Source organism: Mustela nivalis (genome assembly GCF_964662115.1).
Source record: "Mustela nivalis genome assembly, chromosome: 9".
Classification (NCBI taxonomy): domain Eukaryota; kingdom Metazoa; phylum Chordata; class Mammalia; order Carnivora; family Mustelidae; genus Mustela; species Mustela nivalis.
This window is the reverse complement of record NC_139028.1, coordinates 103908948-103924553: the sequence shown is the minus strand read 5'-3', so window position 1 is coordinate 103924553 and position 15606 is coordinate 103908948. Positions and strand designations below refer to the sequence as shown.

Below are 15606 nucleotides of genomic sequence, written 5' to 3'. Positions count from 1 at the left end.
GGTGAAGAGACAATGTGTTCATTATAACTAGTAATAAGGCACAACTTTAAGTCTGAGTTATATGCCTGGAGTTGCCTTCAGTCTGAAAGAAAGCAATTCTGACAGAAATGATTTGCTTGATCAGAATTCATCTGCCACAATTGCAATCCCTGTGCTATTCATAGACAAATCAATTATCCAAATACCAAAGTGGATTTATGAACAAATGAACAATGTGACAGAATTCATCCTGCTTGGCCTGACACAGAACCCAGATGTGCAGAAACTCTAGTGCACTGTGTTTATAATCATCTACTTTCTCACTGGGGTAGGCAACATACTCCTTGACATGACAATCAAATCCAGCAGAGCCTTGGGCTCCCCTATGTATTTCTTTCTATCTTTCTTGTCCTTTGTAGACAGCTGCTGCTCTTCTATCATGGCTCCCAAAATGATAACTTGACTTGCTCACGGGAAAAAAAAAAAAAGCTGTCTCCTTCAGTGGGTGCATGACTCAGCTCTTTGCAGAGCATTTCTTTGGAGGAGTAGAGATCATCCTGCTCACAGTGATGGCCTATGACTGCTACCTGGCCATCTGCAAGCCCCTACACTATAGGACTGCAAAGAACAGGCAAATGTGTGGCCACCTGGTAGCCATGGCCAAGGCTGGGGAATCTCCTCACACTCTGGTTCAAATTCTTTTTAAGGTCTGGTTGCCATTCTGTGGCTCCAGGGTCAATGACCACTTCCTCTGTGACCTCTTCCCTCTACTAAAACTCTCTTGCACTGACACTCACATTTTTGGACTTCTTGTTGCCACCAATAGTGGGCTGATGTGTCTCCTCATTTTTTTCTATTCTTGTCACCTCCTATGTCCTCATCCTTTACTCCCTAAGAATTCACAGTAATAAAGGTCCACCTGTACCTCCCATGTTACCGTAGTTATCCTATTCTTTGTATCCTGCCTATTCATGTACCTTTGGCCCATGGTCACCTTCCCCATTGACAAAGCAGTGGCAGTGTTTTATACCATATTAACACCCATGTTAATAAACCTTTAATCTACACCCTCAGAAACTCAGGGGTGAAAGATGCCATGAGGAAGCTCTAGAGCCACAGTGTAATCTTGGGTAATAATTCATGTGACCAGAGAAGAATCAAAAACTTCATTAAAAACAATATGACTCATAGAGAGAATGATGGCCTTGATGTCAAACTACGTGAGTTTAGTGAGTTTAAGTATAGTGTGCTCCCCTTGCTTTCTTTAATCTTTAATGGTTCCTCTTTCATATCAATATGTGACTAAATGATGACTCTAGTCTCTTCCAATTAGAAACTTCTATGCATTTACATTTAGAGGTCCCTGCTGATCAAAGGGACATTGCTAATCAGCATAAAAATGTCACATGTATAGAAAATCTCTGAGTTATATATTTAGTGGAACAATTCTCTGTAAAGCTTTGGGTTAGATTATATACAAATGGGACAATTAATATATATAAACAAAAGGCATAATGTCTAAGTATTCTGCTGAAAATTCATAGTTTCACTCCCAACTATGTAGTCAAAGAATGTTTATTGGGTTGAGAAATAAAGATTGACCAGAAATGAATGAATATTGAATAATGCAAGAGGATTCATCCCAAAATTAATGCTGCTTTGCTGCACAATTCCATGGGCACCATTTATACTGAAATCTGGGCTCTTCCTAGAACAAATTATTTTCTCTTCCTGAAGCCAAAGAGAAATATAAAATTTTTCTTGATATAGCAATGGCACAATCTTGCACATTTCCTATGCAGAAGACAACTGTAAAATATTTTTTATCAAAGACATACTCTAAACAACTTCACCTCTGAACTAGCTGTTATTATAGGGATTTCTGCCTTAAGTGATAGGAACAAAGTATCCAGTAAAAAAGAAAGAGTGAATGATAATTGAGTAAGCAAGATAAAAGTCTACACATCCAAATTGGAAAGCCAGTATTTAGAGCACTTGCAGATCAATGCAATGGGAAGTAATCTGAGATAAAGACCTAGTACCATTCCAAGAGAATAAACTCAAATAAAAGGAGATCCAAATTTGATCCAAGACAAAAGTTATGCAAAAGAAAGAGAAAATCATTGTGGTTTTGATTTGTCAAAACCACAATGAGATATCACCTCACACCAGTCAGAATGGCTAAAATCAACAAGTCAGGAAATGACAGATGCTGGCGAGGATGTGGAGAAAGGGGAACCCTCCTACACTGTTGGTGGGAATGCAAGCTGGTGCAGCCACTCTGGAAAACAGCATGGAGGTTCCTCAAAATGTTGAAAATAGAACTGCCCTATGACCCAGCAATTGCACTATTGGGCATTTACCCTAAAGATACAAACGTAGTGATCCAAAGGGGCACGTGCACCCGAATGTTTATAGCAGCAATGTCCACAATAGCCAAACTATGGAAAGAACCTAGATGTCCATCAACAGATGAATGGATCAAGAAGATGTGGTATATATACACAATGGAATACTATGCAGCCATCAAAAGAAATGAAATCTTGCCATTTGCGACAACATGGATGGAACTAGAGCATATCATGCTTAGCGAAATAAGTCAAGCAGAGAAAGACAATTATCATATGATCTCCCTGATATGAGGAAGTAGTGATGCAACATGGGGGCTTAAGTGGGTACAAGAAGAATAAATGAAACAAGATGGGATTGGGAGGGGGACAAACCATAAGTGACTCTTAATCTCACAAAACAAACTGAGGGTTGCTGTGGGGAGGGGGTTTGGGAGAAGGGGGTGGGATTATGGACATTGGGGAGGGTATGTGCTTTGGTGAGTGCTGTGAAGTGTGTAAACCTGGTGATTCACAGACCTGTACCCCTGGGGATAAAAATATATGTTTATAAAAAATAAAAAATTATATTAAAAAAAAAAGAAAGAGAAAATCATGAAAGCATAACAATGCCAAAAAAATCAACAAAATACAAAGGAATGAAGTAAGAAAGAAAGGGGATAAAAAGGAGAGGAGAACTACAAGACACACAGAAAACAAAATGGCAAGACCAAGTCCTTACATATAAATAATTATTTTATATGTAAATGGGTTAAACTCCCCAGTCAAAAGACTTAGAGTGGCTAAATGGATTTTTTAAATCCCATTCTATGCTGTCTGCAAGAGACTTACATAAGATTTAAGGACACACATTGTCTCAAAGTTAAGTGATGAGAAAAATTATTCTATGCAAATGGCTAATGAAAGAGGACGGGAGGGCAGGACTATACCTATGTCACAAATAAGAACTTTATATAATGATAAAAGGGTCAGATTGCCAGCAAGATATAACAATTATAAATATTTATACACCCAACATCAGAATCCCTAAATATATCAAGCAAATATTAACAGATATAAATGCATAAATAGACAACAACACAGTAATAGGAAGAGGTTTCAATATTTCACTTTCAGCAATGGATAGAACATATATAGATACTAACAGACAATCATATCAAAAAATGGGCAGAAGATATGGACAGACACTTCTCCAATAAAGACATACAAATGGCTATCAGACACTTGAAAAAATGTTCATCATAATTAGCCCTCAGGGAGATTCAAATTAAAACTACATTGAGATATCACCTTACACCAGTTAGAATGGCCAAAATTAACAAGACAGGAAACAACATGTGTTGGAGAGGATGTGGAGAAAGGGGAATCCTCTTCCACTGTTGGTGGGAATGCAAGTTGGTGTAGCCTCTTTGGAGAACAGTGTGGAGATTCCTCAAGAAATTAAAAATAGAACTTCCCTATGACCCTGCCATTGCACTCCTGGGTATTTACCGCAAAGATACAGATGTAGTGAAAAGAAGGGCCATCTGTACCCCAATGTTTATAGCAGCAATGGCCACAGTCGCCAAGCTGTGGAAAGAACCAAGATGCCCTTCAACGGATGAATGGATGAGGAAGATGTGGTCCATATACACTATGGAGTATTATGCATCCATCAGAAAGGATGAATACCCAACTTTTGTAGCAACATGGATGGGACTGGAAGAGATTATGCTGAGTGAAATAAGTCAAGCAGAGAGAGTCAATTATCATATGGTTTCACTTATTTGTGGAGCATAACAAATATCATGGAGGACATGGGGAGTTAGAGAGAGGGGCGTTGGGGTAAATTGTAAGGGGAGGTGAATCATGGGAGACTGTGGGGTTTGAAGTGGCGGGGGTGTGGAAGGTCGGGGTACCAGGTGGTGGGTATTATAGAGGGCAGGGATTGCATGGAGCACTGGGTGTGGTGAAAAAATAATGATACTCTGAAAATAAATAAATGAAAAAAAAGAACATATATAGACAAAAAAATCACTAAGAACAAAATGGACTTGAATAAAACTGTTCCTTAATGGACCTAGCAAACATGTATAGAACACTTGATCCAATAGCAGTGGAAAATACATTCTTCTCAAGTGTACAAGGAAGATTATGAAAGATCATATGTTGGTCACAAAATAAGTCTTCAAAAACTTAAGAAGGTTGAAACCATATACAGTATCTTTTCTGGACACAGTGAAGTGAAACAAAATCAATAGCAGAAAGAAAACTGAAAAATTTACAAAAGCATGGAAATTAAATAACGCATTATTGTACAAACTTTGTGTCAAAGAAGAAATAAAAAGCAGACTTAGAAATATGTCAAAACAAAAAAAAATTAAAACTACACACTAAAACCTATACAATGCAGGAAAAGCAATACTAAGACAGAAATTCTTAGCCATGAACACCTACATTTAGAAAAATCTTAAGTGACCTAAGAGTATGAAAAAAAAAAAAACTAAGTCTAAAATTTCCAGAGGAAGGGATAATTAAGATGACAGTGGAAATCAATGAAATGGAAATTAGGGAAAAAGTAGAAAAATATCACTGAAACCAAGAGTAGTTTTTTTTTATTAATTTTATATTTTTTATAAACATATATTTTTATCCCCAGGGGTACAGGTCTGTGAATCACCAGCTTTACACACTTCACAGCACTCACCAAAGCACATACCCTCCCCAACCAAGAGTAGTTTTTAAAGTAAAACAAAATTGACAAACTTTAGCTGGACTAAGAAGATCACAGATGGAAGAGGGGACATTAAAACTCATGCCACAGAAATAAAATGATTATAAGACACTACTACAATTATATAATAAAAATTATATACTAAAAAACCTGGAAGAAATAAATAGATTCCTAGGAACATAGAATCTATCAAATCTGACACATGAGGAAATATATAACCTGAACAGATCAATAATGAACAAGAAAACTAAATTCATAAGGAGAAACCTCTGAAGAGAGAAAATCCCAAGACTAGAGGGCTTCACTGGTGAAATCTACAACACAACATTTAAAGAGAATAAATGCCAATCCTTAAACACTTCTAAAAAACTGAAAAGGAAAAACATACATGAACTTCCTTTATAAGGCCAGAATTACTATCACCAATAAATGAAATACTTAGAAATAAACAGAACTAAAAAGTTTAAAAGATTTGTAAACTGAAAACAACAAAACATTTATAAAAGAAAGTTAAACCAAAAATAAAAAAGCAAATAAAATAAAGACATCATGTCTTTGTGGATTGTAAGATTCAAAGTTGTCTAAATATTCATACTATCCAAAGTGATCTAGAGTCAGTATAATCCCTATCAAAATCCCAATCCAATGTTGACTCTTTCGAGGTGATTTGGTGCAGAATTTCAACCAGCTCCTCAACATCCCAGAAGATGAGGGAGAAAAGATTGTAGTGGAGTCTCTTTTCCATAGTGTTTCCATCATCTACCTCTGAATGTCTTCATTTATGATGTTTGGCTCAAGTGAGATCTTCTCAACCCCTACCATGTGGAAATACTGTTCTTTACTGCAAATATGCACAATTCCTTCTGTGATCTATGGAGAGAAAAGCTATATTCCCATGGACAAATCATGAGAATGTTTCATATAGATACACACACCAAAGGAAGTTGATGGATCTATAGCTCATAAATTACCCAGTCTTTGGTAGCTGAGAATTCTGCCATATGAGTCTCCTATTAAAAATGTCAGTCTCCCAGAGTTACATTGCACATAACCTTGAAAACTGGCATTTCCTTTCTCAGGACAACTATAAACTTAGAACAGTGACATGTTCAGAGAGAAATCCATCCTCTGAACTCTGACCTATGCCTAAAACCACCCCCATCCTGTGCCAGGCTCAACAACGTCAAAATGAGCAACAAAGCCCTATCAGGAAGCTTTCCTACTTGTCTTAACAAAATCTCACCCTAAACTATAGCCACAGACACATGTCTCACCAAAGCACACCCCCATTTCTAAAAATGGCCTCTAATGATGTTTAGAGGCCATCTAAAAAAAGTTTTTTGCTTTCCCGCACTTGGCACTCACAGTGCCAAGTGCGGGAAAGCAAAAAACTGTGGCTGAGGCTTCCTGTAAAGATTCCAAGAGGACCAATTACTAATCCTCTGAGGACTTCAGAGGTCAATGCATTAGCAAATCCTTCACTTTGTGAAAGTCTATTTAAATATTTCTCTAAAGTCTATGAAGAAAGAATTACAGGACATTTAAGTAAAAGACAGAGGCAGAGCATGTACCAACAAACTTAAGATTCATAGAGGAGACGCGCTCTTGATCTTAGCAGGTTAAAGGTGGGAATTAAAAGAATTCTCTCCACACTACTCTTGGACTTGCTGGGAAACATAAATTTGGCAAGATTTGAAAAATATATATTTATATATATCCAATCAAGCGGTTGCACTTCTACATTATAGTTCTATATACTAGCTTTTTCTGATGAAGCTTTTTCTTCGTTCCGTTATTCTTACTTTTGATTAAATGTACTTCTGATCTCTGAAAAATATATGTATTTTGAAGATGTGTTTATACTTTCATTGGAGGCCAAGAAAGTGAGTAGAGATTTATCCTAAAGCATTGAAGTTTACTAACTAAAGCAGTTCATTTTCTGGGTAAATTCTGACTGATAATGGGAACTAAAATAGACTAAAATGACCAAGACCGGGAGAGTTCTCAGAGGGAGAATTCCAGTGACCCACTTGTTAGTTCTCAAAGTATATTTGCAGCTATGGGGCTATGCTCTCAGGGGAAGAAAACAATGACTGGGTGCAATGTAAAAACACTGGAACCCACAACCAAATAGATCCAGGTCAGTAATAACTAAACCTTTTTCCACAAATTTCAAATAGATTAACTTAATTTTCCCAAATTACTTTTACTGAATAGTTTTTATTTATTTTTTTCAGTTTTCCAAAATTCATTGATTTTGCACCACACCCCACCACCCCAAAATCCCTCAATTTTTTTTCTCTGAGTCCATAATCTCTCATGGTTTGACCCCCAACCCTGATTTCTGCCAAATCACTTCTCTCCATCTCCCAATGTCCTCCAGGTTATTCCTTATGCTCCACAAGTAAGTGAAACCATATGATAACTTACTCTTTCTGATTGACTTATTTCACTCAGCCTAATCTCCAGTCGTGCCCATGTTGATACAAAAGTTGGGTATTCATCCTTTCTGATGGAGGCATAATACTCCATTGTAGATATGGACTATGTCTTCTTTATCCATTTGTCCATTGAAGGGCAACTTGGTTTTTAGCACAGTTTGGCAATTGTGGCCATTGCTGCTATGAACCTTGGGGCACAGGTGGCCCTTCTTTTCACTACATCTGTATCTTTGAGTTAAATTCCCAGTAGTGCAATTGCAGGGTCATAGGGTAACTCTATTTTTAATTTCTTAAGGAATCTGCACACTGTTTTCCAAAGTGGCTACGCCAACTTGCCTTCCCACCAACAGTGTAAGAGGGTTCCCCTTTCTCTACATCCTATAAAACACCTGTTGTTTACTGTTTTGTTGATTTGGGCCATTGTAACTGGTGTAAGGTGATATCTGAATGTGGTTCTGATTTGGGTCTCCCTGGTGGCTAATAATGATGAACATTTTTCATGTGTCTGTTAGCCATTTGTGTCTCTTTGGAGAAGTATCTGTTCATGTCTTCTGCCCATTTTTTGATGTGATTATATGTTTTGTGTGTGTTGAGTTTGAGGAGTTCTTTATAGATCTTGGTTATCAGTTCTTTGTCTGTACTGTCATTTGCAAATATCTTCTCCCATTCCATTGATTGCCTCTTGTTTTGTTGACTATTTCCATTGCTGTGCAGAAGCTGTTGATCTTGCTTTTGATCTTGATGAAGTCCCAAAAGTTCATATTTCTTTTGTTTTCTTTGCCTTTGGAGACATATTTTGAAGGAAGTTCCCGTGACCGATATCAAAGAAGTTACTGCCTATGTTCTCCTCTAGGATTTCGATAGATTTCTGCCTCATGTTGAGGTCTTTTATCCATTTCAGGTTTATCTTTGTGTAGTGTAAGAGAATGGTCGAGTTTCATTTTTCTACACATAGTTGTCCAATTTTCCCAGCACCATTTATTGAAGAGACTGCCTTTTTCCATTGGATATTTTTACCTGCTTTGTCAAAGACTATGTGACCACAGAATTGAGGGCCCATATCTGGGCTTTCTACACTGTTCCTTTGGTCTCTGTGTCTGTTCTTGTGCCAGTACCATGCTATCTTGGTAATCACAGCTTTGAAGCAAAGCTTGAAGTCAGGCAATGTTATTCCCCCAGTATTGTTTTTCCTTTTCAACATTCATGAATAGTTTTTATAGCTAGATTCTATGATGTGAAGTTAACCTTTTTCTCTTAAAATGAATTTGAACACAATGACATGAAAACACCAGTAAACCATGATCTGTAATGCTGCCACACAAGATGCTGTTGAGAACAAATAAGGTCACTTTTAACATATTATGGTTAATGTGTATGTAGAAGTGGATTGCTTTGGTACATTTCTATATGTGATTAGTTCAAGTTGGCTCCCCTTTTCATGACTTACATTGCCACACTGAAGTTAGAATTAGTGGAGTAAATCTATTAGGGATGATAAAGCACATAGTTCCCACCCATAGCAGCCATGGATAGAGAAGAAACTAACGAAACTGAGCTTTCTGGAAAACAAAAGATACTTTCCTCACTTTTACGTCTTTATATTTTACTTATTTATTTGAGAAAGAGAGAGAGCAAAGCACAGTGAAGGGCAGAATGAGAAGCACGGAGCCCAAGGCGAGACTCAATCCAAAGACTCAGTCCTGGGACTTCAGGATCATGACCTGACCCAAAGTCAGATGCTTGACTGACTGAGCCACTCTTCTATAACTCTCTTCACCTTAATTGAAGCTGAAAGATCATGATGCTGACTGCTGACTTCTGTGTCCAGAAACTTTTTTTTTTTAACTTTTGATGAAAAATAAGTTGTTATGTTTTTCAGCAGGGATAAGGAAAGAAAGAGAAGGGTAGAAGGAATTAAATTTCCTATGATCATGTGTAACATGTACTCACTATTAAAAATCCCTGTACAGATCATTCAAAAAAAGAATATATTCATGTATATATTCAATTCTTCAACCAATCAGCAATGAAACTTTCAAGTTCACCTTAAAGGATTAAAATTAGTGTCAAAAGAAAAACTTCTATTATCTTAGACAATATTTTTTCCAAAACAATAGGAAATTCAGGGAAAATTCATGACTCATTTAATTCCATTTGTAAAATATGACTAGGATTATTACTCTACTTCAGAGGTGGCATATGGGTGACATTAATCCAGGAAGCTCCCAAATGTCTTTTGTTTTTTTTAATGTTAATTTTTTGCTAGAGGGAAAAACAACCTTAACTTGGCAAAGGCAAAGCCTCCAGGATCCTCTGAGTCTTTAACATAGGAAAATCTTTTTGAAACTTCGTTTTTCCTTAATTCCTCCATCTCCCAAGTATACAAGCAGCCACCCCTCACAACCCTGGTGCAGCAGTTCCTTCTGTCCACAGGTCATGTCCCGTGCTTTAATAAAACCACCTTTTCTGTACAAGACCATTATTCTATAAGTGATGAGAGACCAATTGCAGAGAAAATTAACTTAAGAACTATTGAAGAGTTTTCAGGAAACTTTGAACCGCTTCCATATCTGCATCCAAAGATGTGAAAAGAGTGAGTGTGTTTGAGTCTTATAGAGTCAGATACAATATCCAGGGCAGTGGAGTGAATGCAGCTTAAAGAGCTGTTATAAAGATGGGCCCTTAGCATCCTGAAGGGGAAAAATACCATCTGCAAGTCTGCTTCTCAGTGTGCATGTGCATTCATTTGACAGGAATCGTAGCTCAAAGCACTGTTAGTATAGAAATAAAAAGGATGGCACTTTACTATCTGCTGTATATCTCATACTTTAAAGAATATTGTATTTGTATAACCATAAATATGCATGTCAATGGAATAATTGCTCAGAATAATTGCTATTGATGAAATCTGTACCAAAAGCAGAGGGAAAAGGCCATCCATAAAATTTTAGAGCCAGAGCTTTGAAATCAATCAGGAGTCAACCATCATAATAACACATTCCTTTTATTCTGGTATTTGAAACATATTGTCATTATAAAATTTAGATGAGTAAGAGAAACTTAACCCTCTATCTACCTCTATCTATTCTCTTTTATAACAGTCTCCAAAGTAGTGGAGGTGAGTGGAAAGTGTGGCTTCAGCAACCCCAGAGGCCAGGACTAAAGAGGTGATGGAAGATTTCAGTGTTGAATTCAAAATACTACTCAGAAATTGTGATCTTTCCAGATGGACCAAGGCTCTTAACCCAAGCTGACTCCATGGAAAGGAAGAGCAATGTGACAGAATTCATTCTGCTGGGCCTGTCCCAGAATCCACAACTAAGAAAATTGCTATTTGCTGTGCTTTTAATCACATACTTGATCACACTGGCAGGTAATCTCCTCATCTCCATCACCATCTTCATCAGCCCAGCACTGGGATCTCCCATGTACTTTTTTCTGTCCTATTTATCCATTATAGATGGTTTCTACTCTTCATCCATAGCACCCAAAATGATCTTTGACCTGCTCTCTGACAAGAACACCATATCCTTCAATGGCTGCATGACTCAGCTCTTTGCTGAACATTTCTTTGGGGGAGCAGAGATCATTTTATTAATTGCCATGGCCTACGACCGCTATGTAGCCATCTGTAAGCCCTTGCATTACACGACCACCATAAGCCGACCTGTCTGTACTTTCTTGGTGGGAATGGCTGTGATTTCAGGCTTTATTCATGGAGGGATCCAGGTTCTGTTCATGGTCCAGTTACCATTCTGTGGCCCCAATGTTATTGATCATTTTATGTGTGATTTAATACCTCTCCTGGAACTAGCCTGTACAGACACTCACACTTTGGGGCCCCTGATTGCTGCCAACAGCGGGTCACTTTGTCTGCTCATTTTTTCTATGCTGATTGCTTCTTACGTTGTCATCCTGCGCTCCCTAAGGACTAAAAGCTCTGAAGGGCGTCGCAAAGCCCTGTCTACCTGTGCTTCTCATGTCACTGTTGTCATCTTATTCTTTGTACCTTGTTCATTCCTGTATCTGAGACCCATGACTTCCTTCCCTGCTGACAAAGCTGTGACTGTGTTTTGTACCCTAGTCACTCCCATGTTGAACCCATTAATCTACACCCTCAGAAATGCAGAAGTGAAAAATGTCATGAAGAAACTCTGGAGGTAAATAACAAAAATTGGTGATAATGAATCTTGGGATTAGAGTATTTAAGTAAAAGTATCTAGTGAAAATTTAGACAGATTTATTCCCCTTATTAGTTAATTAAATGTAGGACAGTCAATTATCCTGTCTGGGTCACTTTTATTCAGGATCATATATTTTGTGGGCAGGGTCAACATATCATCCAAGAATAGTAGGCACAGTGCCTAGAGCCCACAATAATTCTAAGATCCCTTGAATGGTTAATTTCTCTTAAAATAAAAAGAAAAAAATGAATATAATCCAAATCCAATTTGGAGTATGTCATCATCATACCAATGCATTCATAAAATATGATCTTTAATAATTTTTATGGAGAAGGACTCATGAGGCCAAAGTAGAAAGGGACCACAGACAGTCATAATATTGCCCTGATTTTTGGTATGAAATGCTTCTGCAGCAATATTTTCAATACTCTCTACACCCTGCACTACAGCTAGAATGAAGTTTTATTTTATAAGAGGAAAAGTTCTATATATGCAATAATGTATAGAAAGCCAGTGAGTCTTGAAGAAGTACTTCCATCCAAATATACTTTTTCTTATCTTCCTGAATTTGAGAGGTTAAAAAATATGCCTGCACCACAGCAATAAAGAATTCTTTATTTCTCACAGTCCCAATAAGAGAACACTTGCACACAAAGGTACATTTTAAAACTTACATCACCATCATTCCCTGCAGTATACAATTGTCTACAGAAGAATTAGAGGCAGAATTGACTGATGCAAAAGAAATATAACTGATCAAGTTTGTAGAGTTAAGGCAGAAAACAACTGTATTTCAAAGTTGTGTTTTAAATGGAGTATTACTCAGCCATCAGGAAGGACAAATACCCAACTTTTGTATCAACATGGATGGAACTGGAAGAGATTATGCTGAGTGAAATAAGTCAAGCAGAGAAAGCCAATTATCACGTGGTTTCACTTACTTGTGGAGGATAAGGCATAACATGGAGGATATTGGGCTAAGGAAAAAAAAGTGAAGGGTAGAAGCAGAAGGGGAGACCAACCATGATAGACTATGGATGCTAAGAAACAAACTGAGGGTTTTAAAGGGGTAGAGAATGGGGAAGATGGGTGAGCCTGATGGTGGGTATTTAGGAGAGCATGTATTGCATGGAGCACTGGGTGTTATATGTAAACAACCAATCTCTGGTTGTAAGAATTAAACAATTTAGATTGAAAAAATGAATTGGCTAAAAACTAGTGAAATTGCTCATATATGGCTATAGCTTTCAGAAATATTACCAGCACAGAGAGTAAGCCAGGGTCAACAGTTGCTGACAAGAGGAGCTCCAGAACACCACTACTAACCATCATTCACTAACCATGATCACAGAAAGACCAAACCTCTATGCCAGCCTCTCTGTACTTCAAATGGTATAAAAGGCCTCTGTATATAAGTAGGGACAGCAGAGCAGAGAGTCTTCTCAGCAAGGAAACTAATGGGAACGGTGAACAGACTCTGGACACTAAAAGCCAGCCCCCCACCAACTCCCTAGTCCGCGACACAAATGCTCTTAAACATCACTGCAATAACCAATCAAGGAGCTGGCTGGAACAACCATGACATGTCTGAGCAGAACTTATTTCAAAAGCTCTCACTAATGATGGATTCCCCTTCTGCTGCTCTCAAGGGAGGAAAAGGGAGAGCCACTGCAGTGCCAGAAACCAACAGACCTACCTCTACATAGAGCTTGGGATTCCTGAGGAAGAGCTCAGAAACATGTCTTTAGAGGGTGATTTCACAACCAGGGATTGAATATCATGTGATGTTGACATTTCTCATGTTCTCAGGACTTTAGATCAGGTTAGATCTAACTGTACATGAAGGCCTTTTAAAAATATATGTTGTCCTGGGTGCCTGGGTGGCTCAGCTGGTTTACCGACTGCCTTTGGCTCAGGTCATGATCCTGGAATCCCTAGATCGAGTCCCACATCAGGCTGCCTGCTTGGTGGGGAGTCTGCTTCTCCCTCTAACCCTATCACTTCTCATATATATGTTGTCCCAAAACAAGCAAACAAACTCAAGTAAGAGAACAAAGTGCTGGTTACCAGTGGTGGATGCCAGAGGTGGTTGTGGGGAGAAGAGTGAAATAGGTAAAGGAGATTAAAATGTACACACTTCACTATAAAATAAATACATCAAAGAGTTAAAAAGTATAGCATAAGGAATATAATCAATAATACTGTAATACTGTTGTATGGTGACAGATGGGTGACTACACTGACCTTGGTGAGAACTGTCAGATCCCTTCATGGTACAGGACAACCTGGATAACATTTTATATAAGTTACACTTCAATATTAAATTCTTTTTTCTTTTTTTTCTAAGTGGCTTATTGTTCACTTTTTAAAACATTTTATTGTTATTCTGTTTTGTTAGTCACCATACAGTACTTCATTAGTTTTTGATGTAGTGTCCCATGATCCATTGTTTGCATATAACAGCAATACTCCAGGCAATATGTGCCCTCCATAATACCCATCACTGGGCTAACTGATTCTCCCACCTCCCTCCCATCTGAAACCTTCACTTTGTTTCTGTGAGTGCATAGTCTCTCATGGTTCGTCTACCACTCTGATTTAACTCCGTCATTTTTTAGCTCAACCATACAATTTTTCCATGTTTCCACAGGACTGACTATAACAGGAGCTATGCTAATACATCTTTGGGCACACACCCAGGCAGATATCCTCATCTCTAGTAACAAGGGAATCAAAGGACTGATCTTGACATTTGGAAATGGGGCTACATTTGCAGTTGAAATGAGGTTATGATGCACCCTAAAATATCTTAGGAATACTTTTTCAAATTTAATTTTCAAATTTGATTTTCAAATTTAATTCCAAAGATATTGTGTGTTGGGCATCAATATTAGCTTCCCTCACTATACATAAATTTAAACAAGTAATGGTGATCTGTGTCAGGCAACACAAAGGAAAAATATTGTGCAACGGTGAAGAAGTAAAATTGTGGAATTGTATCTTTGTCATCTCATTTTTCCAAAGTAACCCCCAAATCACTTTTTGTGGAGACATCAACTGCAAAGATTGTACAAGTTGGCATATTTGAAGGGACTCACAAGAAATTATGAAGCATAATCATATAATACAATTTTTTGATGTCCAGTGATACTGAGAAATGAGAGAGTATGGGCAAGCACCGAAGGTCGAAGACAAATTCAAACAATAGCCCAAGAGTGTTTGTTCACACAGACAAACAAGTTTCATCTCTAGTTGAACCACCAAGATCAGCCTGAGATAATGCTGGGCTTCGTGAAAGCTCAGGGAAGAAGTTTGCCATGAGGTATTCATATCCCTCTGGTCAAGTCAGTTATGCTAAGTAAAAGCCAACAGTAAAAAAAAAAAAAAAAAAAAATCAGGAACGGATGGTGGATTTTGTCTAATGCTTTTTCTGCATCAATTGAGAGGACCATGTGGTTCTTCTCTCTTCTCTTATTAATTTGTTCTATCACATTGATTGATTTGTGAATGTTGAACCATCCTTGTCGCCCAAGGATGAACCCCACTTGGTCATGGTGGATAACCCTTTTAATGTGCTGTTGGATTTTGTTTGCTAGGATCTTGTTGAGAATCTTAGCATCCATATTCATCAGTGATATTGATCTGAAATTCTCCTTTGGTAAGGTCTTTGCCTGGTTTGGGGATCAAGGTAATGCTGGCTTCATAGAAAGAGTATGGAGATTTTCCTTCTGCTTCAATTATTTGAAACAGCTTCAGGAGAATAGGTGTTATTTCTTCTCTGAAGGTTTCGTAGAATTCCCCTGGGAATCCATCGGGTCCTGGGCTCTTGTTTATTGGGAGGTTTTTGATCACTGCTTCAATCTCGTTACTAGATATCGGTCTATTCGGGTTGTCAATTTCTTCCTGGTTCACTTTTGGGAGTTTATAGTTTTCCACAAATG

The 15606-nt window shown here is 37.8% G+C and overlaps 1 protein-coding gene and 1 pseudogene across 2 annotated transcripts; both read left to right on the top strand.

The window, feature by feature from the left end:
- Positions 1–205: 205 nt before the first annotated feature.
- Positions 206–1090, top strand: LOC309872988 (olfactory receptor 4C5-like; annotated as a pseudogene). The gene has a single exon. The product of its transcript is annotated as an olfactory receptor 4C5-like (transcript).
- A 9640-nt stretch (positions 1091–10730) lies between these two features.
- Positions 10731–11645, top strand: LOC309873017 (olfactory receptor 4C45-like; the record flags this gene model as incomplete). Its single annotated transcript, XM_082747989.1, has 1 exon — positions 10731–11645. Exon 1 carries the CDS (start codon positions 10740–10742, stop codon positions 11643–11645), a length of 906 nt encoding a protein of 301 aa, XP_082604115.1. The 5' UTR covers positions 10731–10739.
- Positions 11646–15606: the final 3961 nt, after the last annotated feature.